The sequence below is a fragment of the Haemaphysalis longicornis genome, unplaced genomic scaffold (assembly GCF_048455015.1).
Source record: "Haemaphysalis longicornis isolate Haplotype H1 unplaced genomic scaffold, Haemaphysalis longicornis Haplotype H1 scaffold_8, whole genome shotgun sequence".
NCBI lineage: Eukaryota > Metazoa > Arthropoda > Arachnida > Ixodida > Ixodidae > Haemaphysalis > Haemaphysalis longicornis.
The window spans coordinates 147,441,489-147,469,131 of record NW_027526445.1 but is presented as its reverse complement, the minus strand read 5'-3'; the positions used below and the strand labels follow the sequence as shown (position 1 = coordinate 147,469,131).

General features: G+C 48.1%; 1 protein-coding gene across 1 annotated transcript in view; it reads right to left on the bottom strand.

Annotated features, from left to right (window-relative positions):
* LOC144148515 (aminopeptidase N-like) overlaps nt 1–12,451 on the bottom strand; it is a 74,005-nt gene extending 61,554 nt beyond the window's left edge. Inside the window, exons 1-5 of the mRNA XM_077680038.1 lie at nt 12,062–12,451; nt 8,811–9,104; nt 6,889–7,238; nt 3,290–3,445; nt 1,456–1,558 (exon numbers count right to left, since the gene is read on the bottom strand). Of these exons, the coding sequence (XP_077536164.1) occupies nt 1,456–1,558; nt 3,290–3,445; nt 6,889–7,238; nt 8,811–9,104; nt 12,062–12,451 (1,293 nt within the window). The remainder of the gene's footprint in view (nt 1–1,455; nt 1,559–3,289; nt 3,446–6,888; nt 7,239–8,810; nt 9,105–12,061) is intronic.
* Between the last annotated feature and the right edge of the window lie 15,192 nt (nt 12,452–27,643).

Here is a 27,643-nt window from a genome sequence, read left to right as displayed (position 1 = left end):
CCGGATTAATTTTGACCACCTGGGGATCTTTATCGTGCCCGAAATCTCGTACACACGGGCGTTTTTGCTTTTCGCCTCCATCAGAAAAGCGGCCGCCGCGGCCGGGAATCGAACCCGCGACCTTGTGCTCAGAATGAAGCTAATACAAATCGGCAGTCTTCATATTATTGTTATGATAGGAAGGACGGCCTCAGCGAGTCATGCTGACTCTATCGGCGGATTCCTGCCCAGTATATGTAAAGAACAGCATGGGCGCTCGCCTTGAAATGAGGCAGCAATAGTTATTAAGCATTCGCGCCACATGTCGTTAGTTGACGAGGGATTGTTTTCTGCCTTATATACCGTTCGCAAAAAGAAGATGCAATTGACGCCGCGTGCATTTGCCACGCATCACTCCTAGAACGTATGGCGAGTAAGCGACTTTACAAGTCCCTTTTCTGTGCCTATTGGTGCTTCCAAAAAATCCCATAGCCCCGCAGTCCTGTGCAGCTAAACCAAGTATAATATTAGCGCGCAGTACCAACCGCAGTACGTATCGGTACTTCCATGTTTACGTGTGCTTTCGTAACTTCCACTGTTTGTCCCACCATTCTTACGGCTTTAAAAATAATGTGCCCTAAATTTAAGCGCAAATAGCTCGTTCGGCAAGCTTATAAGCTCTGCCTAATTTGCGTTTGCTTTTGCTGCCCTCCGCCAATCGCAGAGCTGTCTGATACGACATCATAGGTTCTGTTGCGGGAAATGAGCTAGTGGGTCGCTTGGCCATTCCCTTTTTTCTTAATTATGTAGCTTATTTGAGCGAAACTTGAACCAAACTTGTGTTTTCTCTTTATGGCACCTTGAAGCATAAATCCGTCATCCTTTTCTAGCTATTAGGGCCGAATCACCTTAGGACTCGGCTTTGTCAGGGGCTTGGCGCCCGTCTACAGAGTGTCGCGCATGCGTGAGGAGCATTGGATTGGATTGGATCGGATTGGATTTGGATGGAATTGGATTGAATTGAAATGGACTGGATTGTGTAAATTAAATTGTATAGCCATGGATTGGATTGGAATTGTATATACTGTACAAACGCGTTGTCACTCATTTACATGCGCGAGTGGGCAATGCCACGGGTGATTTACGGTAAGAACGATCCCCAATGCTTCGCCCACTCGTCAAGCTTCACTTAATGGAGATGCGTGAATTTTTTATTCAACTGGGAGTTTCTGCTGAAAATTTTCGCTAGGTCTACGCAAGCGACACATAAATCTTCGCTGCTAGGTCGTTGCGTTACGTTCGCGGTACAGGTAACAGCCGAAATGATCCGTTGATGAAGCCATTATCAACGTACGTCTGTCTGTGTTTTCTGCGATGTTTCAGGCCCCTCAGTCTCTTTAAGGGAACAAATCAGTGCGTGCAAGCCACGGGAAATTTTCAATGGAGAAGAAAACGAAGATGTAAATGCATACTGACCAATCCAGTGCCGGCAGTGACGTACGGACCGGTGACGAAGACTAAATTGTGGGTAGCCATTTTGGGAGTCCTTTCAAAATAGTCCGCGACGAAGTCCTTGGACCTGTAATAAACCGAGCGTTGATTTTCGTCGCGGTTCAGCGCTGTGGATATTTAACCCCCAAGGCACTAAAAGCGTAAGTTGTTGATCATGCTAACTATATATGAGGGTTAGCGCTGCGATTTGGTAAAACGGCTTTTTGGCGATTTGCTAATTTTAGCATTTGTAACACAAACGAAAAAGAAGCGCCAAAGACAACACTAAGGAAGGCCAGGCACCATGCAGTTCTACGAGGTATGTCGTCTTCGTTAGTACTGTTTGTCTGCGACGTTTTTACGTTTTAACACCAGCCCGAGGACGCGGGTTCGATTCCCGGCCGTGGTGCCCGCTATTCTGGTGAAGGCGAAAAGTAAAAACTCCCGTGTGTACAAGATTTCGACGCACGTTAAAGATCCCCAGGTGGTCAAAATTAATCCGGAGCCCTCCACTAGAGCGTGCCTCATCGTCTGCTTTGCGTCGGCGTGTTAAACCCTACAATCAATCAATCAATCAATCAATCAATCAATCAATCAATCAATCAATCAATCAATCAATCAATCAATCAATCAATCAATCAATCAATCAATCAATCAATCAATCAATCAATCAATCAATCAACGTTTTAATGCACAATATTGTCACGTAGCCAATGACGATGCCGGTTCAAAGAACAAAAAGGTTATTGGAACAAACATGTGTTCCGCTATGAACTCAAGAGAATACACAAAGGGCAAAGGAGTAGTCCCGCAAAGTGACGTGCACTGGCGGGTGTCGGCGAATCGAAGGCCGCGGCGTCAGCACTGCGAGAATTAATTTTTGAGCGTGATGGTTTCTGGAACCGTCGAATTGCATGAAGAACAGAGGAGATCAAAGAAGATTATACGAGTCTAGTGACGACAGGGCGAAACACTCTGCCTATCGAACAAGATAACCCGTGCGGCATACAAACGAAAAGAACGGATACACGGCCGTTGCTTGAAACAAAGGCAACAACCGGGCGCGGCCGGATTGCAACAAAAACATAAGTAAACAAACACACTGCAGTGTTTGGGGAAATGTAGCAGGCGAACACAGGTATGAACTGCACACATGTTTTCAATCATGTCTTTATCCGTGTGCATTAAAGATTAACGTTAGAAATCCCTTGATAACATGCGGAAAAGTCGCTGTGTGCGATGTTTAATGCTCGAAAACTAAGTTCGATGGGTGTCACGGGCGAACAACATGTAATTCGTGATCTATCAAACGCGGTCACAGTTCTTTCCCCACAAGGGAGGTTGTGTACGTACACGCAAGAGTAGCTTAACTTGAAGATAGTGTAAAAACACAAATGCGCTAAGGGTTAAGCACAAATAAGCCGGCGTACTCAACGGTGTCTTGACCTCCAGAGGGAAATTAATACAGAAATATAACAGCTGTGATACAAGCATTCTTTACCGCCGTTTATGTTAACAGTTGGTAGTAAGATAATTTCACTTCAAAATTTGATTTCAGAATATATTGTGGGTAATTCATTCAACAAGAAGTTTAATACAAAAACGCACTGAAACAATCAATTATGCTCTGTTCTGTTGATGCGAATATTGCTGTCCTGCTGGAGCACATGCCGCCCGCTCGTCCGTGTTGGTGCATATATATATATATATATATATATATATATATATATATATATATATCGAGCTTTTATATTCTTTGCCGTTAAAGCATGCACAATTAAGGCAAGCTCACGAAGATCACAGTGCCGCCAAATCTCACCTTTCTTCACTCCGAGCGAGGGGCATGTTGGAAAAAGTGCGGAATTTACGAGGCCGCACAACGGCGAGGTCAAAGGTTGTCCTGTACCCCGGCTCGTCGAAACACGGAAACACCTTCCGGGCGTATGTCGGAAGGAACTGGGTCGAAATCACCATGCTGCGCAAATTAACCAAGGGCATGTTTCAGCTGTGCATTCTCACGAAGTCAAAATTCGAACGAATAGCAGCGCCTGAAGCACGTCCTAGGAAGATCAACTCGTTATTTTACAGGGTGCATAATGCTCCCTAGCCAAGGCAAACGGAGATCTCACCGTCTCCTAATGGGGCCAATGTGTCGCATTTGTGCATCGGGAAGCAGTGTACGAATACAGTGCCAATCAACACGATAGGTGCGAATTCACCTGCGTAGTTGGTGATGCGATGTCACCCGTTTGGGAAAGCGGTAAGACACGCACATAACTAGGTGAACGTTTTATTGCTACGGGAACGTCACAGGGCACGACGCTGGTGGCATGCGAACATTGTAGTCCAATGTGTATTTTATCACATGCGTTTGAGCGCCATGTCCCACGCCGGTTTAAAGACAGCGGTCATTCTTCGGCTGCCTAAACGCACAACAAGTTTGGTCCATCTGCCTGTTCCTCGATTCAGCCGACCATTTAGAAGGTGGAACTGTTCAGGGAGAAGTATATAGAGGGGGAAAAATGCGGTTGATTCCTCCGTCATAGGAATCGGTAAAACACAAAAGTGAAATGTGCAGCTAAATCTGCTGCTGAGCATGATTTGCGTGTCGGCGGCTGTCTTGTGGGTGTGCTTGACGAGCGACGCCCTGCTGGCGGGTCGCTCAGGCAAAGGTGTACTGGCGTCATTTCCATGACGGATATGACATCAGTAACATCTTGGTGTATCCCGCAGAAAACACTTCGTGTTAAAATATAAAGCCCGAAAACGAACAACCCTAAGTATAACGTACTTTATAGTGCTAAAGGTTGCTTCTCCGCAAGAAGATCCTGCGTGCAGGGGTGCATCCTTTAAAGGCAGCTTGCTTCGTTGTACTGGCGTCATTTCCGTGACAGATGACGTCACCGAAATCTTTGTTTATCCCGGAATAAAACACCTTCATGTTAAAACAGGCGCACACTACTATATAACCACTGACATGGGTCGTGCAAGTTCACTTTGTGCAGCTACAGGAAAACCTCAGGCGTGTTTGAGGCGAAATGTCAGTTCACAGCCAATGGGTACATGTTTTTTTTTAAATTCGTTATATGGGCTGGATTGGTTTGAAAGCTTGTGAACAAAAAACAAGGAAAATTAAGGCGTAAAAGAGGCAAGTAAGTGACGCGCTTTTTTATTGTATGTAGGCAAGCGAGCTGTGAAAGCAGGAAAAATTCATTTGAATTGAGATCGGAATAATGCTCTCCCTCCTACCATCGCATTACCGATGGGAGAAACTACAGGGGAGGGGATGAACTTGAAGAGTGTGGAGAGGGGAGAGAGGAGAACGAGTTACGTCGCACGGCAAGCAGAAGGCTATCGCCTTTCGGCGACAGATGCAGCGGAACAAGCACATACGGGGATAATTATTTTTAAACGAGTATTTATTCAGCAAATTTAAAAATATTGGCTCGTGATTACGATACTCCTTTGCGATATCTGGGTGCAGCAGCAGTGCGCTGAGGCAGCACTCACTCGTAGGGACGGTAGCGATGATGAGCCGCTGTGTCGGCGTCGCGGTGTGCATCACAGGAAAGGACCGCGACCCACGTCTAAGGCAGGGAACGCACACCAGCGTCACGCGCACGTCCCCCCCTTCACGTTTTCGCCAGCGTCGCGCAGACGAGCGTCTTGTGGGGGCACAGCATACTACCCGCCCCCCCCCCCCCCCCCTATTTCTCCACCGCACAATTTCGCGACACTTTCCTCCTTACAGCATACTCCCTTCCCCCACCGCACACTTTCGGACAGCGCTCGCTCCGCCACTGCGAACCGCCCTCCCCTCCCACTTTTTTGACACTCTCTTCTTTTGGTTGCTTTCACTATTCGGTCTTTCCATCGTTCACTCGGTTACTACGGCGACGCGGGTCAGCCCGGAGGCGGGCGTCAAAGGGCTGCGCCCTAATAGTCCCTGTTACGAGCCCCCGCCGACACGACTACTGCAACACTGGGAGGCTGGCCTACGCAGGCCGACGCAGGGCTGCTTGCTCGGCCTATCTCCTAAGCTATGCGTGAACTCTGATGAATAATTGCTGATTATTACGGGTAATCACAAATGAACTTCACTGAAATTAAGAAAAGCCTGAATTTAGTTGTCAAAAATGTTAGTCCCTGTTTTTGTGAGAAGTACAAAATGCTTTCCACGTGGAACAAGTACTGAGTTCTGCAAATGGGTTTGTAATATACGACTAGCGCCATGTTCGCACTTAATATAGGCTGGAATGTGTAGTTCGCGAGAGCCAATATTCGCCAACCCGGAATTCACAAATGGAACACGAACTAAAGCAGAAATGGCGTTTAGACCTCAAAGTTGCCGCCACCTTCTCCACCAATTCGGTTGGCTTTGAACAAGTTGAAGTAGCTGTATAAAAATGTCAAGAGTAGCAAAGAGATATCAAAGTGGTTATTCATATCGGTATGAAATAGATGCTCAATGAAAAAATAGGAACGTAGAACAAAGATAATGGCCATTTTTTTTTGCAGAGCTGCTATCTATAGCTCCCCTCTGGCGTAGTCGATGTTGATCCGTCTAGGGACACCTTGACACGAAAAATTTTTGTTTCCAGTTTCCCTAAATTCTATAGCTTCCATACTAATGTTGGTATATTGGGGAAAATGTAGTGAAATTGGCGGCTAAGACGACTATATATTTACGTCGAGTTTAATGTACTTCTAATAAGGGATTAGTTTAGAGGGAAGTAGTAAACATCACAGAATTCCCGTTTCCTCTCGTTACATGGCCGTCTACGGAGGGAATAGGGTTACAGAAAGGGGCTGTAACTTATGTGTTTTCAAAACTATTCCGAAACCAATTGTATGACAAATGGCCGACAATGCAACTGTAACATTAGGCCGAGTTTCATGTACTTTTCATTACTACCTAATTCAGAGTGAAGTTGTTACGTGTTGTGAAATTCCCCTCTGCTGTTAATACGTGTATCTTTACGAAAAAGTAATGCACGGCGTCGTATTTGTCCTCAAGAATAAAATTCTAGTCCTAGCATGTCTCATTTAGCTAATTGACTAGAAATAATACTGAATGGCTAAATACATACAAATGTATTTTGTTTCGGGCATATATGCGTCTATTGAGGTAAACCCCACCCTGTCTTTGCTGCTTGTCCTTGATAAGCGGTTTGGCATGATAAAGGCTGATAAGGCTGATAAAAGTTTTTGTTGGAGCAGGAGGTTAAGCGGACATTCTTGCCGGCTCTGGAGTAACTTTAAAAACTTGAACTCGAGCATAATATTTCGGAGATCTCCATGTCGCCCTTATTCGTTTTTTTTTTTTTCAGGAGGTTCTGAGTAGAAAGTAAAACGTATACTAGCTAAGAAACGTTCAACACTGTCCATTAAGGGCTTCGACTCAAGCGCACTACTCACACGCGCTCGTTCTCGGTCACGAAGTGCGTCTTGAAGATTCCACGCGTGGCGCTCTTGATGGAGCCGGCGAACTCAATAGAAAGCGTGTAAGTAACGTGCCGCTCGAGCGGAGTGTCCGTCTCGATCTTGAGCATCTCGAGGTCGTCATTGATGGCCATGCGGCTGATGCCGAGGTAGGACTTGTCGAATTCACGGATCAGCGTCGTCTGCTGCTCCTTGATGCTGAATCCGAAAGCGTGCAGGTACAGTGCCTGCGTCGGCTGCAGGCAGTGCAGCTCCACGATCACCTTGCCCAGGTAGTACGTGTCGCCCAGCGCCAGGTTAGGGTAGCGGTTTGAATCCGTCACCACCTGCTCGGGACAACACCAGGGCAGGTAGTAGTGCACTGGTGAGAGAACCGTCGCCATCAGAGCCACGCTGAAAAATGTACGCGAATATGCTTCCCCACAATGCACAAAGGCGGCCAATCACTGTGGTCAAAGCTGTAAAATAGCCTTCCGCAGGAACAACGTGTTGCCCAATGCCAAGTTAGGGTAGCGGTTAGATTCCATCACCACCTTCTCGGGGAAACACCAGGTCAGGTAGTGCACCGGCGAGAGATCCGCCGCTGGTCAGAACTTCACTGAAAAATGTCCGCGAATATGCGTCCCCACAATGCACACAGACGGCCAATTACTGGGGTCAAAGCGGAAAGATAGCCAACGACAACTACCACCTCGAGGTTTCACTAGCAGAAATGGATTTCGGCTGTGGCATCGCACAATGCGAACATGACGATTTGCATTCCGCGATTTCACAGCGTCGAACAAACTTTTTGTCAACTTATATCGGGTGCATTTGCCCAGTTTGTTCCCGTGGACGCCATGACTGCTCACTCAGGAGCGTTGTGGAAAAGCAGATCTACGGACAGTGCACGGGGATAGAATGATGCCAACACTATCCTCGCAAAAAATTGCCGCAGGTGGGCTTCACCCTAAAGTGAAAAAACGACGAATCAGCGTCTTTACGTTTGCGAGTTTGGCGAACGACGAGGACCAGTATGTCATTAGAGACTCGCTTTCTGGGCCTCGTCATTCGCCAATCTCGCGAATTAACACACGCTGATTCGTCCTTCTGCAGCGTTGAGGCGACCTGCTACAATTTTTCTTGGAAATGTGCAGACTGGCTTTATCAAGTGAGGCTAATAATCACTTGATACATGCAGTTTTAGGCGGAAGACCAATTATATGCTTCCCATCCCCTTTGCGACCTGGGGCGGTATCCTCGAGTTTTGTCCCTTTTGCGTCCCTTTCAAAAGTGTCCCTTTTGGCGAGCCCTGATTGGCTAAAAGCAAACAACCGGAAGTGACGTAACGCAAGCGCAACAAACCTACTGCCAACGCTCACTGCTTAACAGGAAGTACGTCACGATGACTGAAACTCAAAAGGGACGTTTTCAAAAGGGACAGTTACGAGAATACCGCCCCTGCTCAAAGATCTTAAATTTTCTTTATCTCTCCCAAGATCACCCAGGCTTAAACCGCACCCCACACACCTCATCCTACTCCCAATCTATCATGTAAAACAACATACATTGAGTGATTATCAGTACAATTCGATAAAATTCAATACATTTGACAACAGAGTTGCTGATAATAGACCATTAACGAAATAGGGGTCGGCCATGCACTCGGTGGAGGGATGAAATACAAAAATTTGGACAAGGATGGACTCAGCGAGCACTCGATAGACGCGGCTGGAAAAGCTTTGGGAGATGCCTTCGTCCTGCATTGGGCACAACCAGGCTGACGTTGATGATAAAACATCTATGTGCACCCTAAAAAAAATCGTTACACGTGACATTCACCACAACGCTCCAGAACAACAAATCAGCTTCCGCAAATATTCGAATTTGGCGCCGACAGCTCCCGTCGTGGTACGCACCTTGATCATGAGGTCGTAGTGCACGGGCTCCACGTACGGCGGCAGCTTCTCTATGAAGTCGGAACGCGGGGGCGGAAGCTGGTCCTCACTCGGCCGTTGAGGAGGGCCCTTGACCGGCGATGGAGGACCTTCGGGGTTTACGAAGGCGTGGGGATGAACGCCGCCTTCCCCGACCGGACGTGGGGGGATGGTGGAGGGCGTCACAACCGGTGGAGGAGGTTCAGAATGAGGGGCGGGGGCCGGTGGAGTGTTCAGTGGAAATGGCTTCGGCATCTCGGCTGCGGGAAAACGTCGCTGCCGTGCGCGCGAAAAAGGATCAGATGGCTCGTTTTTACCCTGAAGCTATCAAAGATAAAACTGGCCCGTTCAAACACTTGGCCGTATAAAATGTAATCAAATTTCGCCTCTGAATTCGCTTCTGCGGCGCCGCTCGTGCGGGAGAGCGATCTATTCTCGTTATTGTGGCAAGTTGCAAAATGTTTGGAACAATCAACTTCTACTGTAAACGCTGCTTGGCGTTTGGCAATTTGGCCGAGGCAGAGCAGCTTCGCGTGGCTCCTGGAGAGCCGTGCTTCGCATGCGCGAGGAGCAGTGACATCACACGGCGTGCACGACGTTGCTCGCTGCCGGGAGTTTCTCGCACAGTCCACGCGCCCAGCGTCTTCGCCGACCTCCGTTCCGCACGTGGCGGCCCGGTCCAATTGATGATCATGCAAGGGGTGGCCGGGTGTGGAACCGATGGCTCCTGTGTCGCAGCAACACCGGCGTGCGCCTGTGGAACCAACTTAGCTCTGGGGCGATTGGTGGCGCTGCGGCGGAGCCGCTTGATAAATATACATGTGTCCCATAATGCGGATACTGTGTATGTGTCATTGAAGCGGCAGTAAGCATGGTATTCAAGTTAAGCCTAGACAACCGGGAAAGCTAAGAGTAACCAGCTTAACCTTAGCTCACGCTACGTATATCCTGGCATAGCCGAGCTAAGCCACTGCTAATATTTTTTGCAGTCAAAATGCTAAGCAACTGAATGTGCCTTCTTTTGGAGCCATAAATGCGAGAATTCGTGCCAGTGTTTACGGTTCCATCATATTCTTTCTTAGCGTTGCACGAGTACTGTAAATACCCCAAGGGTTCAGCTCCACCGCAGCACACCTGGGTTTTCAATAACTCTGGGGAAGGAGATCAAGTTAGACATCCTGGAATCACATTTTACCCACTTATATGGCCGGCACTGCGTCATTACGTGGACTGAGCTCGGCACTCTAAGATCCATAATTTTGGGGCCGCCAATCCAGTTAGTGTGTCTAAACAATCGCCAGGATTCGTTATTAATAATATCCGTAGCATTTAACGGCGCCATTCAGGTTCCCAGGTCGAGTATGAATAAACCCTACCAACTGAAGCCCTATGTGGTAGAGTATTCCTAAAAAGTAACAGTACCAGAGTTCAATAATTAAAACGGGGATTGGCAGGCTTATTGAAAAGGCCGAGGTCTCCTCGGGCAATATGGCCGCGCTACATTGCTTGAAACCCATGTTAAAGTGAAATTGCGTACCACATTATCGAGGTGCGCACAGCGTTCTCTCCAAAAGACAGCTTTCTTTCGACATGTTTGTGTGGTCATTTCTTTTTTTTTTCTCGTCTTTTTATTATTACTCTTCGTTTTTGGCATTTAACCCTCATTACAAGTTCGCCAGCCATCTGAAGTAGCAAACCCAGTATTATGCAGGGCTGACCTCTTCGGTCTCATTAACGAATTGTCTCTGTCGCACTCTTTGGACATGTTTGTCATCTGGGGACACGGCCGCTATCGGGCCTTATCCGTTTCTAAAACCTGTTTCTCTAAGCCGTCAAATGCATCGCGGGCAAATGAATGGAAGTACTTGATATAAAAGCCCCAACCCGCGAAACCAACATCCTCCGGTAAAACTAAATGTAGTTTGCATTCCCCCTCGCGCACAATTTAGTTAAGCACAAAACCGACCATATCGGACAGACTGAGACCAACCCCACAAAATTAAAGTTTTAGTGCCACTTGTGCCGTCTTTTATTCATTTTCTCCCGCTAAAGGTTTCTTGCGTGCTTGACATGCTTAATTGGGACAGTTTCAGGCATTACGGTGCTGTCCCTCTGAGGCTGATACAGTGCCTCGGCTGGGGAGTGAAGGTGCTGTTGGCAGTGGAAATTGCACTAGAGTGCTTTCGAAACCCACATTAAATATTGGTTTTGCTGGAAAGAATTCGGTGAGGAACATGAGGAAAGAAAGCACCACGCGCATGTTCTTGGACTCTCGGAGTCCGAAAAAGGAATTAATGAAAACAATGGAATTGTTTTTCAGCATCACCAAGATGTCAGGGAATCCTATTTTGCGCTCTGTAGTCGATCGGATATCAAGGGCTTAGCAGAAAAAAAAATACCCGTTTTGATCATAAAGGACAAACACTAGAACTTTTAAACCTTTTTGCGCATCAGTTTCGCTCTGTATATGGCCAAACAAATGCAGCGCGCCCTCTTTATCCTCTGTAATTTAATAAATCCTACCAAATTCCAATAAACTGAATGCTTGGTAGTCTCACGAGTAAAACATTTAGCCGATTCCGTTTTTGTAAAAAAACCCTTCATGATTGTATTGCTTCTCTTACGAATGTTTTTGTACGCGCGAGCTTAAGAAACTCGTGATTACTGGCGCCGCAAGGTCGTTGCCATCCATTATTCAGGTGTGCGCATAGGATTGCATGTGTGAGTGCATGCCAAGGTGCGTTATTTTTGTTCTAACCACAGTTAGCTCTTCGTATTATTCTTAAATGTGCACATGGTGCTGTATCGAGCTTTGCGTGTGCCTTGGGATGTTCCCGGGCACGTTAATAGGCGATTGATTGATTGATTGATTGATTGATTGATTGATTGATTGATTGATTGATTGATTGATTGATTGATTGATTGATTGATTGACTGATGCATTGATGGATTGAATGATTGACTGATGGATTGATGGATTGAATGATTGACTGGTGGATTGCTGGATTGATTTATCGATCGGTTGATTTAATGATTGATTGGTTGATTGATTGATTGATTGATTGATCAATCGATCGATCGATCGATTGATTGATCGATTTCAAGTCATCACCCGGAATCCCATTAGTGACTGGCATACAACTCCTCATCGCATTCCTTCAACTCGATACCGTTCCAGAACAAAGGTTATTCTTCGCTTGTTTGAATGTCTACACAGCGTCATTGTCGCATACCAGTGGCGGGTGGCTGGGGAAGTCGTCTCTTCTGGCGGGTGGCTGCGGTCGGAAGGGCTTGCGCACAGCCGCGGACGGTGTCGCAGGCGGCAGCGGGTTTACGGCGGCGGAGGTCTTCATGGACGACACCCCTCCGAACACGAGCCAGATGATGCCCAGGGCGGCCACCAGCACGACCATACCCAAGACGAGGGCCGTGCGCGACCACGAGTCTTCCTCGAGAGAGGACTGTCCAGGTGCGCCGCTTCCCGTCGACGCCGTCACCCCCGACGAGGTCGACGAGACGTCCGGGCGGCCACCGGGGTAGGGTCGCGAGGGGTGCGGTGCCCGCGAGCGCCACGGCTGCCCGGCCTGGTTCGAGGACGTTGCGGTGTTCATGCTCGAAGACATGGCGGTTGCACGAAACCTGCCGCGATCGAAGAAAGAGCGGTGTAGAGAGAGAGGGAAAACTTTATTTGGAAAACGGCCAACTGCGCAAGGGTCCCTGCGCTGGTCTCCGGGTGTGTAGCACATCACATTGGGACATAAAGGAAATGCGGTTTCCTCGCCTAGGCGGCACAGTTCTCGTTGGGAGATGTCTAGGTCAGTCAGAGCGATAATAAGGGACGTATAAGTGATCTTTGTCGGAAGATAAAAAGAAACGCTATTTTTTCTCGCTTAGGGAAGAGAAAATGGGCATGCGACATCGTGCAGTTAAGGGGGTGATGCGGGGACGAAATCGGCAGTCTACTGAATGAACCAAGTATGCCGAAAACATAGCTTAGGTTTGGGCACTACTGCTCAGTGTGATTTTTCGGAGCCCTCAACATGTGACGCTCAATGTAACGTTAATGGCATGATTATCATTAGGGTGACGCTGTTTCTATGTCACCACCACGTCAGCAAGGACTTCGATGCTCTCGGTCTGTTCCTTCGCCCACAGTGGTTAAAACAACCATCATTATATTTAGCCGGGGGTAGAGGGAGGGTGCACCTTTGAGCAGTGAGAATATGTTACTCGTTGAAACACGCGACACTTCGCTTCACTCTTGCAAGCGCGTCACAGCAAGGTGAGTGGAGGCGGTATTTAAGGGGATGGTGTCAGAAAATACATGTGTACCCAATTGCTATGACCTATCAGACGCCAGTTGCTGCCAATGAGCTCCAACATCGAGTACATCATTCCGAGCAGATTTCTGGACCCCGTGTGAGCTACACGTCATGCTGGAGCCGATGGCGAGCGGCTTACAGTACTGCCTCCGGTTTACAGTGCTGCCTACAGTACAGTATCCGAGGCGCGCTGGTACCGGCGATCCGGGAGAATTCCAGCACTCTATCGTCTGCAGCACACTAACTTCAAGGTTAGATACAACAAAGAAATTTATGAGCTTAAAAACCAACACAATTAAGGCTATACTCGGTTACAACTCAAGAACGGCACCACCTCATGTAGTGTATCAATCCGCCAAAGCGCCGGACTCGTGATGTCAGTGCGCGTGCGTTTTGAAAGGGGTTTGCTATGAATGCGTGATATGTTCTGCCTTGTCTCACGCAGTTTGTTTGTCGTCACTGGAATCGTTTATAAGCATATTAAGTCCAAAAAATCACGGGTACGGCTCACGTCATGCTCAAAATATTCCCAGTAACTCCCTACTTGCGCCGCGCGGAGAAACATCCGGCTACGGTGATAAGGCACAGCGGCAACTTTCGGTGCCGTTCTTAAGTTGTCACCACGGTGTAGTTGTCACCGAGTATAGCATGTTTGTTTCGTTCGATCTTTCCTGAGCGGACTGTCGTCATGTAGCAGAACGCGTACACGCCGAGTTATTCGACGGCAACATGCCTTCCGTGCTTTCCTTTTCTGGTTAAGTTGTCATTGTTTTTGTTGCGAGATGTGACGACTAGCTTCAATGTGTTCGTTGCCACAAGCGAAACCTGGGCCGCAAACAGCCGCGTCCTAACCACTTAACACCGGCGGAAATGTTCAAAGCTTGCAACATTCTTTGTGTGCTCAGAACTCCAACGGCCATTTTAAAACATGCAGTTGCCGTACTGCACTTAAAGAAACTGTGCAAATATTTCTGGCGGAATACCTTGTCGCCTAAATTCACCGGAAACAAAACAGTTTCCGTAGTCATTCGAGCTTCGTCGGAAGCGTCTGGATAAAACGTTTAGTACAGCAGCCGAAACTGCATTGAAAATTAATAAGAAAAAATCGAACTCTGATGGCAAATGTAAATTACAGAGGTGCGATCATTATACGAGCGAATACGGTATTCCTTTAAACCAGCCCTAGAAGTGTCAGACAACATTAAAAAGAACACATGGGACATTACCTTAAACAAGAAAAATACCACATCCACTGCAGAAACTCTGGCCCTGGTATTTGTCTTTCTTGGAGAGCCTTTCAGTTTGATCATATGCAAATGTCGTTTCAAATCGCGCGCCATCAGCCGCAAAGGGTTCGCACAACATCCGACAGATGGCGACCAGTGTACTGGCCAGTAGGAAGACGCATTGAAACATCCCCCTCACGAGGGGCACGATTAAATGCAGAGCATTTCCGGGGGCGCACGACGTTAAGTAGTTTGCGTTACGTTAATGTTGTTGCACTTGTGGCAACTGCTGACGAGATAGCGCTCGTCAGCAGTAATTTGAATGAGTCAACGATATAAGGCGCGTTCATAGCGTCGCATTCTGTGTCGGCTTTGTGGCGCAGTGGTTAGAGTACCTTGTACATTGCGTTCCGCCCGCAGGGCCGAGGGATCGAAACCTGGCGCCGGATAGTATTTCTTTTTTTTATATAGTAGGGAGGGGTGCGGTGCGGACTACGGACGTCAACGCGGGTGACATCGTGAGTTACTGAAATGCTCTGCATTTAAAATGCCCGGCATCGTGGGCCACCCGGCTTGCTCACCTGCTGAGCGGAAAGAAGGACCCTTCACTCTCGCAGCCTGTCCACTCAGCTTACGGGAAAGACGCACGCGCAGCCAGTCGAAGCCTTATGTCCGCCCCTCGTCGCCGTCGCTTCTTCACGTCGCCATGAGGGTCACTACACCCTCCTGCCCGGGGCTGCGGCTCTCGTGGAGGGATGGCCACTGCGCATTGACACGATCATTGTTCTTTGCCTGAGGACCAAACAGCAACCTACGGCCGAGGCTAAACAATTGGCACGATTGAAGATATCTACGCCAACGTTTTTATTCAGTGCTCACAAAATCACTCCCTTCGGAACCCCTTATAGGCGCTGCGTGCTGACTTCAATCCTTAGCAATAAATTAGGTGAGAAAATATAGACTTTCATTCGTGAGGATTACATTTACCTACCATTCCGGTTCCGTTTTCACTTACGTGTGCGAAATATACCAATTGATGGGTTAGCACTTCACTCACTTGATTCCTGTTGAAATTTCTGCCTACGGCAGAGGACAAATTACGTGTGCGCTGAGATAGATTACGCCGAAAACGTCATCGTTTATCACATTCCAAGCCTCGAGAGCATAGCAGAGCCTGGCAATGCAGGGTTTCAAATTGGTCCTTAAAAGGAACCACAAAGATTACACATCCCTTTGCTCGTTATGGGAGATAATTATAGGATACCTCAATTTTGTTCAAATAGACACGTTACTGTCATGACTATAAGTTGGCGTTTTAGTGCTTAGTTCACTACTAAGACTAAAAAGACGAAGTACAGAGGAGGAAAGAGGGAACACAATTGTACGATATACGATATCCACCCATAACAATGAAACCAGCAAGACGTGGGTATGCGCTCATAGCGCGTTTGTAGAACTCTGGGCTTTACTGGGGTTCAATGAGCAACACCGAAGAAACGAGTCCCGAGTTTCTGTGCCTGCTTACTCAACTCATAAAACCAGTTTTATGGCCACACTATCAACGCCCGTTTTTCTCTTAATAGCACGCACTAATTTTTACAATGGCGCTCCTCAAAGGATTGTCAGCGAGCCCGCATGTAGCACAAGGCAAGCTCTCCAAACCAGTTGTGAATTATAAATAAAGAAGCAGCTATTTCCTTCAAACACGAACACACAGTATCCCCGCTTTGGCCTGACTGGCAGCTCTAAAAGCACGTGACAGCTGCAATGCAGTCTATGTCACTCAAAGGACAAATGAGGACATTTCTGCTACAAGGTTAATTGAGAGCACGCAGCCCTAATATGCGTGGAAAAGAAGGAATACTTGCATTTTGGGGGCGGAGTATATGCCCCCCAGGCTTGGAGGTGCCTTGTTCTTCTTTCTCTCGATAATGATGACAGTTGGGCCATTGACGAGAATGGCTCGTATCCGCAATGGGGATTGGTCGTTACTATATGTAAAGATTAATAGAAAACTGATGCCGCCCAAAATACGGCGGTGGTAGTGGTAGTACTTTTAATTGGGAAAGAAGGACTCGTGGTTCTAGCAAGAGGGCATAGGCTATTAGGGACGGGGAGTAAGAATAAATACAGGTAACAACGTATAGGGCGGTTTGGCAAAAAGGCTTCATGGGTACTGTTAAAAGGTACTTTTTCAATCATGGTTCAGTGTTTAAGTCGTACCGAATGATGCCATGTAGACACAACATTTACAATACGTCTGCTAGGCCGCTTTTAACTGATAAATGCCAATTTTATGAAGTGTGTCTCGATCCAGTTGGATAAAGTACATGTCCCAACGGCTTTCATGGCTGTTCGATGGTAGCGTAAAATTTGATAAGCGACAAACGTGGAACAAGTCCAGGTTAAATGGTGGAGTGCGGCAGCTGTACAGGGATGACCGTAGAGGCAATGTGGAGGGAGAAATACTTTGTATGCCGCAAGCCATGTACAGAACATTGTATAGTACAACGTACTCTATTGGGAAAGCTTTAATTTATGCGAAACTTCCAGTCTCACTGATTACTCGTACCGAAGCACTAAGAACAACAATTGCCATCATATTGATGTCGTTGGCTCTGTGCTAGCTTTTGTTGTGGCAACAGTTGCAGTTGCAAGTTCTGTCAAATTTGTTTCTTTTTGTCATCTAATTTCTTGAAAGGTCAACGAAACGATGCTGATAAACGCTTCTACTCTTTCCATTGTACTTGGAAGCACTTAGACCACCGTAGTTATCGCCAGCACTGAACGGCACCGCGTGATTTGCTCGTCGCATTCAATACCTCCCCCCGTTTCTGCTTGAGGCGAGGGGTGAACAGACCGAACTTTATATTCCACGCACAATGTAACCGGTGGACTACCAAGGAAACAGAATGACAAATGAGAAAAAAATCTTGAAGTAGGTGAATACCCGCAAATCCATGGAGGGATCAGAGAAAAACACTCTGGCGCAAAGTCATAGCCTGACGGACATGCGCAGCCATTGTCACCAAAACAAAGGTGTAGACTCTTTCTTAGCACACTTTAATCGTTTTCCCATTATTCTGAATGTACAAGCACTTTAATATTGGTCTCCAATGACAAGAAAGTAGTGGAAAAATTCGGGCTTCATTATAATTCGGGTCTTTAGAGACACGGTTCTTAGTTGGAGATGTATAGAGTCGCCCAAAACAAGAAAAATGATATCATCTCTATGCATGGCTGTTCAGAAGAGATGCGTCCCCCGAATTTTCTTTTTGAAGCTTCGAATGCGGCCAACGAGGATTATGGTGTCTTGATGGGGTGTTTTTTTACGATGCCTCGAAGTCCATCATGTATCAATGTTGCGCCCTAACAGCGCTGGCGCGCATTAGATAATGATCCTATTTCAGTTTGAGGCGACTTCTGGGCTTCATTGTGTCATCCACTTCTCAAAAAGAAGATGATTATACATCGTTTTCGCTTTCTAGAGAAGTAGCATGCGACACCCCTTCTGCCCAGGCCAGGGGGATCGACGCCAGTGTCAATGGGGATGACCGCCCTGTACTTTAGAGCCAGTTTACACTTGCGACTCTAGCGATACAAGCGAACGATGTCACTGAAGCGGACGGCTACGACATATTTTCGCTTTTCTTATTAATGCACCTCGCTAGGAACGTGACTTTACGGGATATGACGTCAGGAACCCTTTCCGCCTCCCTAGGCGTCAAGAGCAACTGCACGACGACGTCGACAAAAATTGGTGAAGACCAATCGCTCTTGTCACACGATGAGAGGGATGCCGGGCGACTAGAACGACAGAAGTAGCGTCACTTTTTGCCGCTTTTGGTCGCTCCAGTCGCAAGTGTGAACGGGCCTTTACTGCTTACCATCCGACCTGAAAGTATGACCTGCAACTAGTGTTGAAAATCGACTTGTGTGCACGTGCAAGTTCACGGCTCCTCAATTCGCCACCCCTCGTCTAGTTAGTCAGAAACGAGAGGGGTACGACGTTGTTTCTAATAGTAGGAAGACGTTGTGCTTTCTTATCTCAAGTACAGAGAAACAATGACGTTAGGGAGGGTACGCCTTCCGCGACGATTTCACTGTTCAATTGTGGATATTCGAAGCTTATCTGGTGGCCAGCTTTACGGCATCGCCATTTGATAATAGACAAACGTCGTTTTTTGTGACTTGTTTGCGTATTAGTTCTCCGGTTTTTTGAACATTGTCTTAAGTGCACGGTTCGGAGTCTCCAGCGGTCTAGCACGAGCAGCTCAGAACAATGGGTCTGCACCCCCCCCCCTCCTGTTCCTTAGGTGATCCACAAGTGTCCTCTTTCACCAAGAAGACCCAAGACAAGACCATGATCCTCCCCATTCACGAGCTCATTTCACCTTGCCCTCATCTTTTAACCTCCTTTAACCCACTTCCTCCATCAGGCATAGAGCTCTCCTAGCCCCTAATACATTATTTATGAGGTGTTTAAACATTCAACATTGAAGCCTTTCACGGAATCATTCCTTGAATAAACACTCCGCAGTGGCCAATGCTTTGCTTGGGCAGGCACCATGTAACAAGAAAGGCTAACATCATCATTAGCTATCATAGCCATCAGACTAGTCAGTGATGCCATCGACTTCATCGCCATCGCCATCAGCACTACAGCCCTCCTAGCCTCGTCGGTTGCAGCCGCAGCTCCTTCCCTGAAGCGGTTTTTCCCGCGTCACCGTCGAGGCCTCAACGCCATCAGGGAAGGCAGGGCGGTTGCTGCGGACTTCGGTCCGCCTGCCCGATTGGCCGCACGCGTTGGCACTAAGGCTGCACGAAGAATCGCCACGCTTGAACGGCTCCTACGGCAGCTGCTCCGCAGAGAACTCTCACATTCCGTGTACGTACAACATGTCCGTAAAGCTTATCTGCGATGAGTGTGATGTGGAAGCTGCCTGGTGCTCGTTGCAAATGGATTGGCGCGGCGATTAGAGGGGAGATGGAGAGACGTCCCTTTCCGTGTTTTTTTTTGTTCGCGGTAGTGTTTCTACATGCTAACCTTGCCGAGAAAGTGGTAAACAGGCTGGCCGTTGTTTCGGTAGTCGTACCAGCAAAGTGATGCACATGCTGAGCGGTTCCTGACCTACGGACTTTTTATGTACGCTGAACGATGAAGATAGTCTTAAGTTATTAAGGTGCATGCTCGATTCTGAAGCAAAATATTAAACACAGGAGGTCGCTGGGATGGATGCATTTGTGGATGCTATCTTGAACGTATTTTCATAGTGGTCGATTAACTTCAATGCAAATGACATCCAGGTGGCTTGGTAAGTAAGCCGCTGATGAGTGCACAGCCCAATAACAAGGTTCTCCCGATAGGCATAACCTAATGTATCCAATCGAATAACCTAATGTGAATGAATGTATTTGTCCTTTGCTGTACCGGGAGAGGGCACGTAGACAAACAAAGGGCAGCCTTGCCTTAATCAAACGCCTGGAGTTAAAAAGTAGGCGGCGAAGGCCACACTATTTCAGGTCAATGAGGAATCAAAAGATTTTGCGTAGCTGCTCACGCAATGTAATAGTGAAGAGCTCCTGACATGTACTTAACCTTCAAACAAATTACTTAAATTTAGCGAAGCCCATGAAACAGTGCCGTAGATGACACAGTCCCTGTGAGGTTATGCGTTCACTGTTATTGATCCTCACACGATCCACATATTTACTAGATGGCATTGCAGGATTGCAGCGTGTTACTCATATTCTATTGAAAATGAACGTTTGTTTCCGCCGTAGATGAAGGCTGATAGGGTAAAAGCAAACGTAAACATAGAAACATTGCGCTAAGTCTTTTTGTAGACATGACTGAAAGGTCTTAACCGAACTAAACGTCATAGTTATCTGCATATTTCTATAGAAAAACATATACTGGCTCTCAAAAAATTGACGCCATAATACCGATCCCGCAAATGGACACCAGAAATCTTTCTCGGGATCCCATTGGTGTGCCTCTCATTAAGCAATGTCAAGTAACAGACACGCTGTTTACTTGCTGGGCGTTGTCCCTGTTACAGAGCGGCGTCCCAGCGTAATTGTTTCTGTGTCAGTCTGCACATATCGATCGCAGTGCCCGCAATGGTCACTACATCCTGAAAAACCCGCCCGCATCTTCCCACGGGGGGAACTCGAGTAAATGCGTACTCGAGTAAAAGCAAAGCCTCATGTCAAGCGAAAGCCAAGCAAAGACGCCCTTGACTGAATTCCGAACGCGCGCTCCGCCGCTTATATACACACCGCCCGCGTTCGAGGGAGAGGAGTACGGGAAAGAGACGCGCATGCGCACACTTCCGTACACAAGCGCGCGAACTTTCCACGCACCCGCCACGCCGTTATCACGTGTACACGCCCTGCCGCTCCCACCTCCCCTCGCGGGAACCCTTGTGTAGACGCGACGCATGGGCGGAGCGGCGAAGGGACCGCGTTTTATAGCGCGCATAACGTTGAGGGGACTGCGTAAGCCGGTCCCAGTCGATGACGACGTTGGCGTACTTGTAAAGCGGCGTGGACTCTAGGTGTTTGAGCCAAGCGCGGATGTTGTTTGCGGAGAACGGCACACCGATTATATGCGCAGCGCGCCCGAAGGAGAGGAAACCGCGGAAGAGATAGTACTGCACATGCGCCGGCCCCAGCGCGTCTTCCGCGGCTATGACGCAACGTGCCGCGGCTATGATGCAACACAATCCAACACAATCCACTTTAATCCAATCCAATCCAAATCCAAATCCAATCCAATCTAATCCAAGCCAATCCAATCCAATCCAATCCAATCCAATGCCCCTCGCGAGAGAGAGTTCGCTATCGCCTCGACGCGACGCGCATGCGCAGTGAGCGTGTGGACGGCGCCGACGCCGACGCGAGACATCGTGCGACTAACAAATGCTCTGCATTTAAAAAAGCTGGCGCGACGGCCGTTATCAGAGGCACCAGTAGAGAATACGAGCTGTACACGAGTAATGTCTCTTTCGTGCAGCAATTTTGATAGTGTGTTCCATAGAGGAATAAGTTCATAGAAAATTGCTTCTAACCGAACGGCTTTTAATGAAAAATGTTGGGACTCGTCAGAAGAGGCAGAAGGACGCTAAAGACAGCCTCTGAAGGTATTAGCTATGTCGCACTTAAAGTTCCTAGAAGCTACACTTCCACAATAGGTGTCGTAGTAGTACTAGAGAACTTTATCTAGGGTAGAAATGGGTGTGGTTCTCAGACTACGATCCCAAGTGTCGATTTGGCGATCTCTCCCCTGGAGACCAGCATTTCGAGAGCGTGAAAGTCAGCGCTGGTCTACAGGAAAACCCGCAGCTCGAGAAGGGAAAGGGTGAGGAGAGAGGTGGGAGGGCTGGGTTGTGAGGACACCCAATCATGATGTGGGTTAAGGTGGTGGACCTATGCACTTTCAACCTCTTTTTTCCTCTTGGCAATTAATCTCTCATTTCGACAGTATCCTGCACACACGCTCTCACTCAAGAGCAAATGGCCTTTTTTTATATTCCAGAGGACGCAACCAGGACTGCCACGACACTTCTACGCCGACCACGGAGCAACCTGCTAATTAAAGGGGCAATGGCAACTCCGAAGGAACCGAAGAAGACCTCTGCTCTTATGTTTCTCCCGAGGATCGTGGAGCTGAAGCTCTTGCGAGCGGGCGCGAAGAATGTCGCTGGCATTCCTAACAGCCGCGTAATTGCAGGCGACGTGGCGGCACCGTCTAAGTCTTCGCCCGTTGTTGCACCTGCCGACCATCAAGTGCGTCCGCGAGAAGATTCCGTTAAAACAAACCCTCGAGGGAGGAGAACCGAATCGCTCAAGCGAAGATTCGACATGGTCATGGACTACAGCGAAGACCGGGCTGACGTCAGCAGAGGCCTTCATCAGGAATCCAAGCTTGCGAGCGCAAAAGAACAAACGAATGCCGCAACTGGCCTTCCGGCACTCCATTGGCCGCAGCTCCCACCTCGAATTTCCGACGGTAGAAATGACACTTCCGTACGGAATCTTGCGACCGCAACAGAACAAGCGCAGTCTGCGGCCGATACCCTGATGCGGCAACGGCCGCGCCGTCTCCGAAAATTTTCCGAAACAAGGATCGACGGTACCCTGCTAAGCAAGCTGGCGGCGGTAACTCGGGAACTGGATGATATGGCCGGCTTGAAAACTCCGGATCGGCTGAACGTTTCAAACCACGGCAAGGATGTCGGCAGTTCCAAAAGCCTGTTACAAGAGTTTGCGCCTACTGATCGGATGCAACCAACGCCGGTGTATCCCAGCATTTGTTCCGACGTCAACCAGCTCCACGGCAATGCGGAGAAGTTCACGGTCCAGGAAGCGAGAGGATCACTTGACGACTCGGTTTACGCGGGTACGGCTCGGCGCCGGCGACAATTCTCCTATGGTTCAACTGACGCCAGGCAAATTGACAGTTTGGCGCAGAGGCTGGCGGCTGTGACTGCGCAGGTGCAAGCCGTCGCTGACGAGGTGGCGCCACGCCGGCTCCGCGACAGCGATGAAGTAGTGCTGGCCAGTCTGAGGGGACGGCTGCTCGGTCTGAGTACAGAGAAGAGGGTTCTCGCAGAGACCAAAATTGAAGACGTGCTGCGGCATATTTAACTTGTTGAAGTGCTAAATTGAACGCTCGTACAAATACCCACTGCAGCTATACAGGAATCATTCATTTTGTTATTTAGGTAGCGCTTTCTCGAATAGATTAGGAAAATTAAGTTGTTGACGCCGGCAGAGCCATGAATCGAAGAAAATGGCATAGAAATATTAAGATGCAATTGGAAAAATCTGAAGCTTCCGTATAATGGGAAATTAAATAAAACGTGGGCCTCGTGCAACCTGTGCTGAATTTGTTCGTAGGTCGGGACATCTGGTTTGTTGAAGTACCCTTGCACGGTCATTTTCTATTTTACGAAGAACATCGCATCAGTCTGAGTGGATATATTTATCCGAGTATTCGTGAGAGGTTAAACGGCACGACTTCTATTCGTGTATTGCGGCGTTATATTTGCGCACTTCTCAATATACTGAAGCAATACGAGTCCTGCAGTTTCTTCAATTGTCTCATTTTATTCGTTCAGGCTGCGTCTAGGAGCTCTCCATAGCATGGAAGCACCAAATTATGCCTCAAATGAAATCGCTGGAATGCAATGCCCGGATAGGCAACTGAATAACCTATCTCGACATACAAAAGTAACATCTGCGAAATTTGCGCAGTTTTTTTTAATGCGAGTGCAGTATTGGCCTGCGCTATTCCGAAATGCCCGAGATAGCTCGCTCGCGAGTTTCCAGCTTCTCGAGTTAAAAAATTGGTGATGGTGGAGCATCCAATAAACCTCAAGCACACCGGCTCAATCGCGCGGAGCACGCTTGGAATTTTACAGTGCGCCCAGTTGAGGCCGCTCACGTTAAAAAAGCACGGCTTGTGCGAACATCCGTGTGGAGCGCAATCTAGAACCGAGTTGCATTATGCACACCGTTGCGTAAAGTGTATAACACAGCTATTCCTTTTAAAACTCCGGCCTGGCCCCAGCCTTCTTGTATAGCTCCGCCCTCTAAAAGCTTTCTCGGTGACAGTTCTTCCGCTGAAATGTCTTCGCCACGTAATTTGAGGGTGGCTCTAGTGCAGCTCAGCGCAAGCCCAAACCAAGTTAGCGGAGCAGTTCACTGTAGCAAAAGGAACGCGCTCTTTTCCCGACTGTCAAACTTGGCCGGTTTTGTTTTTGCGCGGACGGTGGCATCTCCCCAATTTAGCGTGTCATGAGCCGGTTTCAACATTTTACAAGGGCGTTCTAGACGTTCAGGGTGTGTCATCTGTCGTCGATTGTGTTTTTAAGCGCGAATGCACTTTATAAGCGACCCCAAACCATCCACCGCCGGCGTCGTCGGCGGCGGCGGCGGCGTCGGCGTCCGCTGTGCTCCTCTATATTTAAAAAAGAAACAGCATCCGGCGCCAGGTTTCGATCCGAGGACTTTGCGGCCGCAGCGCGACCCTCTACCGACCAAGCCACGGACGCGACGCTGATATCAGCGTTAGGACGCGCCTTATATCTTTAACACATTCAAACTACGTCGTCAGCGGCGTGCGTTGGCGACTCAGCGGCGTTATAGCGGCTTGATAACTGCGTGGTGTACACGTGATACTACAAACCCGATGGAAGAGATGGAAGAGAAGGCAGCGAGGCGGTGGGCTGCGGGGGCCGAGCGCAAGCGCCGCAAGCGGGCCGACAACCGTGCATTCGCACTTTCACATTCTCCCCCTCGGGGAAATGCGGGGGAATTTTTTTGCTATGGATGAATACGGCGTCGCGGAAAACTCTTGTCTTGGCCAATCCTATGGTTCGGACTAGAGCAAACTCTTCGTTCGGATTGAACCCCCCCCCCCCCCCCCCCCCCCCGCGACTGCGGCAGCATTTGACTGAAGGTGGTGTGGGGACTTCGTTCGATCATTGTTCGCTACCAAGCTTTTCTACCGGAGCATAAAATGCAAGTGATTTCGTGGCTGCGACGCTCCTCCACCGGCGAAGTGGACGCCATGGCAACCATGATTGGGTTGGCTTCTGTCGCTACGGCGCGCCCACGAATGGGCTGGGTGTGTGTGATTGATAGGAGAACTCGGAGGAAACTCGGGATAGATATTGTACGGCCGAGTTGAACTCGTGACGCTCGTGTTGGCGGCTGCTGCGGCGTGGTTCATTGTTCACGGTCACCGTAGCAGGCATGTATAGCTATCCCGACAGAGTTTTCTCGTTAGCGGAAAAGAAATTTCAAGCCCTTTTTAGTCTCTCGAAAGCACTATGCATTGGCTGTGCAGCCATCTGGCGCCCGACCCCCTTTGCGACGACTTTGAGGCGGCTTTCGCTCCATGACTGCCGAAGAGCAAATGTTGTGTGCGCTGAAGTTTTACGGGACGGAAGCGTTCGCGGAGGCGTTCCATGAAACGCTCCATGAAATAGGATTACTGCAGAGATGTTTTTAGCCTTTTAACACGAACGACTGTTATTCTTGGATACACGAAGATTTTCCTGACGTCATATCCATCACAGTAGTGACGTCAGTACAACGAAGGAAGCGGCCTGTAAAGTGTGCAACCCTGCACACTGGGTCTACTTGCGGGGAAGCAACATTCAGTACTAAAGAGTACTGTAAATGTAAAACATAAAATGTAAAAATGTAAAACATAGGTATATTAGTCTTTTTTGGTAAGATGACATGTCATCACCCCGATACAAAGGGGAAACCAATAGAAATCATCATCATCATCATCATCAGTACGTTATACTTAGGGTTGTTCGTTTCCGGGTTTTATATTTTAACACGGAAGTGGTTTATGCCGGGATACACCCAGATTTTAGTGACGTCATGTTCATAACGGAAATGACGCCAGTACACATTTGCCGAAGCGACTTGCCAGCCGGAAGTCGCTTGCCAAGCACACCCACAAGACAGCCGCCGACCCGCAAATCATGTTCAGCTGCAGATTTCGATGCACATTTCACTTTTGTGTTTTACCGATTCCATGACAGAGGAATCAACCACAGTTTTTTTAGGTGGTTCGCCGGACATGGCTTCCGCAGGTATGCGTTTATCCGTCTGCAGCCGGAGCGTACGCTTCAGTCGCGACCACTCGATGGAAAGGAGGTTTCCATCGGGTGGCCGTGCTTCAGTTACGTCTGCTAGCAAAACATTCCAATGTGGTGTTGCATGATCGTGCGCCTCATTTATCGTCAGTGCGGCAGACGGTTTCTCTTGAGGCGTTGCGTGTTGCACCATTCTTGCGTAAACTTTACTCGCAGGATAGTATGTAATCAACGGTGTGTGTCTATTATCGGAGGCGATATTTACGCATTATAAATGATTTTTTCAGCGTCTTTGTCGTCTGTCAGGAAGCGGAGCATGCAAAAATTGTGAGGGGAAGAGTTGAGACTGAAAGGAACAGCGTGAAGCCAGAAGTAGGGTGAAGGCATAGAGTTTATAAAAATCTGTAGAGACCTTCGTCGAAGAAGAGCTGTGAAGAGCAGAATAAAATAAAGGAAACAAATTTCAAAAGCTGTGGCTCTTGCTATTCCTTTTTTCGTAGAACATGCCCAACTGAGTGTCTTGCCCGCAATTGGGAGCTTGGAGGAGCGAATGGGCTCGGTTTTGAAAATTCACAAAACATGAATTGAAAAATAAAAGTTGTAGAATAGTGCGTGCCGTGTCACACGTGAACGTGATGGCACATGAGAAGGACAGCTGCACACCAGGTGCACGCAGAACCCCGATTATAGGGAGGCTAGGGTGTGTGTCTGTCTTCTTGCTGACGAGTTCACTACGAAGTGAAAGAGGATAAACTGACGCGAACACGGTATAGCAGAAATGAAGCCGGTCGAAGTAATGCCGACATTCCTACCGAAAGACAAGGAAGCAAAAGGGAAAAAATACGCAAATGCAATACATCAGTTAATAATTATCGCAAGTGCAATTATGAGTTGATAATAAGTATCGCAAGTACAATGTATCAATTGTTATTAAGTATCGCCAAGCTTTGGCCTTCAAATCACGTAAGGAGACTTAAGTGCCCCTAGAGAATTTCGAATCTGAAATCGGACGGGGGATTTCGATAATACCGAGCAGCAATTACTTTGAATGTGGCGCGTTTCCATCACCAGCTTTTTTTTTTGGCGGTTGGCTTTAGTCACGTGATTGCATTGTCTGCCACTGATGGCAGAAATGAGCAGGAACTGCTTCTTACGTTGGCAAATTTCAAAGAAAAAAGTTCAAACGAATGCCTAAAATAAAAATAAATGAAATTTGTAGTGAAATGCAGCATAATAAAACAAAAGCGCCATAAAGTAATGTAGTTGGATTTGCTTGCACCCAGTAGCCACCAGTGCGTTAGTGGAGCTAGAGAACCCAGAGAAAAATGCGCCATGCCCCAGTCACGCATGCTCGGAACGCGCTCCCCTGGGCCGGTTACGTCACCTCAATAATCAGAAAATAGCATGAATTGCATTTTTGAAGCGCTTCAACTCCGCCTCGAAATATCATCATTACGTTACGTGGGCGTCGCTAGAGCTCGTGCTCCTCGAGTTCCGCTCAATCTCGGGCGTTTTGGAATAGCACCCCTGCGCCGGTTTCGCTCATTTAAGCTCCCGTATTTTTTTGGTTTACAACTCATGTGCGCAAACGTTCATTGGCAGGCCACCGTGGAATGATTTGCAGCATTAAGTGAAATTTTCAC